Source organism: Ochotona princeps, chromosome 1 (genome assembly GCF_030435755.1).
Source record: "Ochotona princeps isolate mOchPri1 chromosome 1, mOchPri1.hap1, whole genome shotgun sequence".
Taxonomy (NCBI): Eukaryota; Metazoa; Chordata; class Mammalia; order Lagomorpha; family Ochotonidae; genus Ochotona; species Ochotona princeps.
The window spans coordinates 170,342,082-170,343,661 of NC_080832.1; the positions used below are offsets into that span (position 1 = coordinate 170,342,082).

General features: G+C 43.6%; 1 protein-coding gene across 1 annotated transcript; it reads right to left on the reverse strand.

The window, feature by feature from the left end:
* Window positions 1–650: 650 nt before the first annotated feature.
* LOC101531237 (putative vomeronasal receptor-like protein 4) lies at window positions 651–1,580 on the reverse strand. The gene has a single exon (XM_036493988.2). The coding sequence runs from the start codon at window positions 1,578–1,580 to the stop codon at window positions 651–653; it is 930 nt and encodes a 309-aa protein (XP_036349881.2).

The window sequence follows — 1,580 nt, forward strand, 5'->3', positions numbered from 1 at the left end:
CTAATCAAATATCTGGGTTTGTGACTGCTCTAAGGTGGACTTTGCCAACCAATAGCCCTTGAAAGATTTTCTCAACCCTGGGATAACAAAACCAACAGCCTCTCAGAGCAATCGATACCACTCAAATAAAACCCTTGGAACACACTTGCCTAAATCAGGATCTCTAAGGCATCATCAGTAATTGGGGGCTGATGTCGTGTGACAGCAAGGAGCATGCTTTTAGACCCTTCCCACCCTGCAGATACAGCAGAAAAAGAAAGAAAAACATTGAAACCCGTGTCCCACTCACCTTCTTTCATGCCTCCAACCTCCCCACTCTAAGCAGAGGCTGACATGGGCATGCATCACTCTAAAATATGTAAACCACATTAAAAGCAAAATACAAAATAAAGACATGTGGTCTCCTTTTCAGCTTCTTCTCTTTTCTCTTCATTATCAGATAACTGACTAAAAGCAGCAATGGCGACAGAATGGGAGGCTGGTAAGAATATTTCTTTCTATGTTCCTAGACTGACTGAACCAGCTTACATGACCTGGTCCCGTATTCGTGTTTAAAACAAAGTTTGTTTTTATATGCCATAATGAATTTAATTCCTTTCATGCATTCTGGCAAGGCAGTCCCTACAGATACATCTTTGTACCTGCGGGAGTCAGCACAGAAGGACTTTCCTGCATTCCTGGTGACTGTTCCAGCATTCACTAAAGCAAAGATCCCTGCTGATCAGAACAAAGGGGCTGAGACTGGCATAACCCAATTCTAGGAACATTTTGATATTTAATATTGTGGAATACTCTTTCAAGGTGGTCCCTATGTAGAAAGACAAAATGAAATCTATCCAGTAGGAGAATAGGAAACAGGCCATGAGAATGAGAGTACTCTGCATAGCTCTGATCTCTGGGCTGGGATATTTTGCAAACTTGGAGCTTTGGAGGTAGAGAATGCGCTTGTGATGTTTATACAGATAGAGAGCCATGTACCCGCTGCTCCAGCTCATGAGACTCTGAAAGGTGAGGTCACGAAGAGCCATGAGGCAGAGGAAGAGCCATCTGAACATTTGTGGAGCTGGCAGCATGTAGCAATACCCAATGTATGTTCTAACACTAGACTCATTCATGCTGTTGATTGCTGTGATGTAGTGGAGTAAGTTAGAGCTGATGAGGAAGCTAAAGACCCAGAAGCAGAGGAGGTGGGGAAGAACCTGCCATGCAGTGCGTGGTTTGAACTTTCTCCACAAGGTGTTCCTGGGAGTGATGGTGATGGCCTGGACTACACTGAGGAGGCAGGTGGTGCAGATGGAGAGACTTCGAGCCACCCTGTTCAGATAAACCACAGTTTTACAAATAATGCCTCCTAGGAGGTTACTGATATAAATGATTGTAATTAGGTCTCTGATCCCTGTGGTACAAATAATGACAATGTTTGAAATAGCCAAATGAATGAGGATAAGGTCTATGGATTTTTTCACAGGACCCACGGCCAAAGTATGTACACATCTCAAAAGCATAAGGAAGTTCCCCACAATTCCAGGTCCAGTGAGAGAAAGGCAGATTATTCTCTGGGTGAGGTTATTCCAAGTCAT

Bases quoted from the DNA above. Each gene is read 5' to 3' on its own strand.
- LOC101531237 (XM_036493988.2), bottom strand. From the start codon at position 1,580: ATGACTTGGAATAACCTCACCCAGAGAATAATCTGCCTTTCTCTCACT.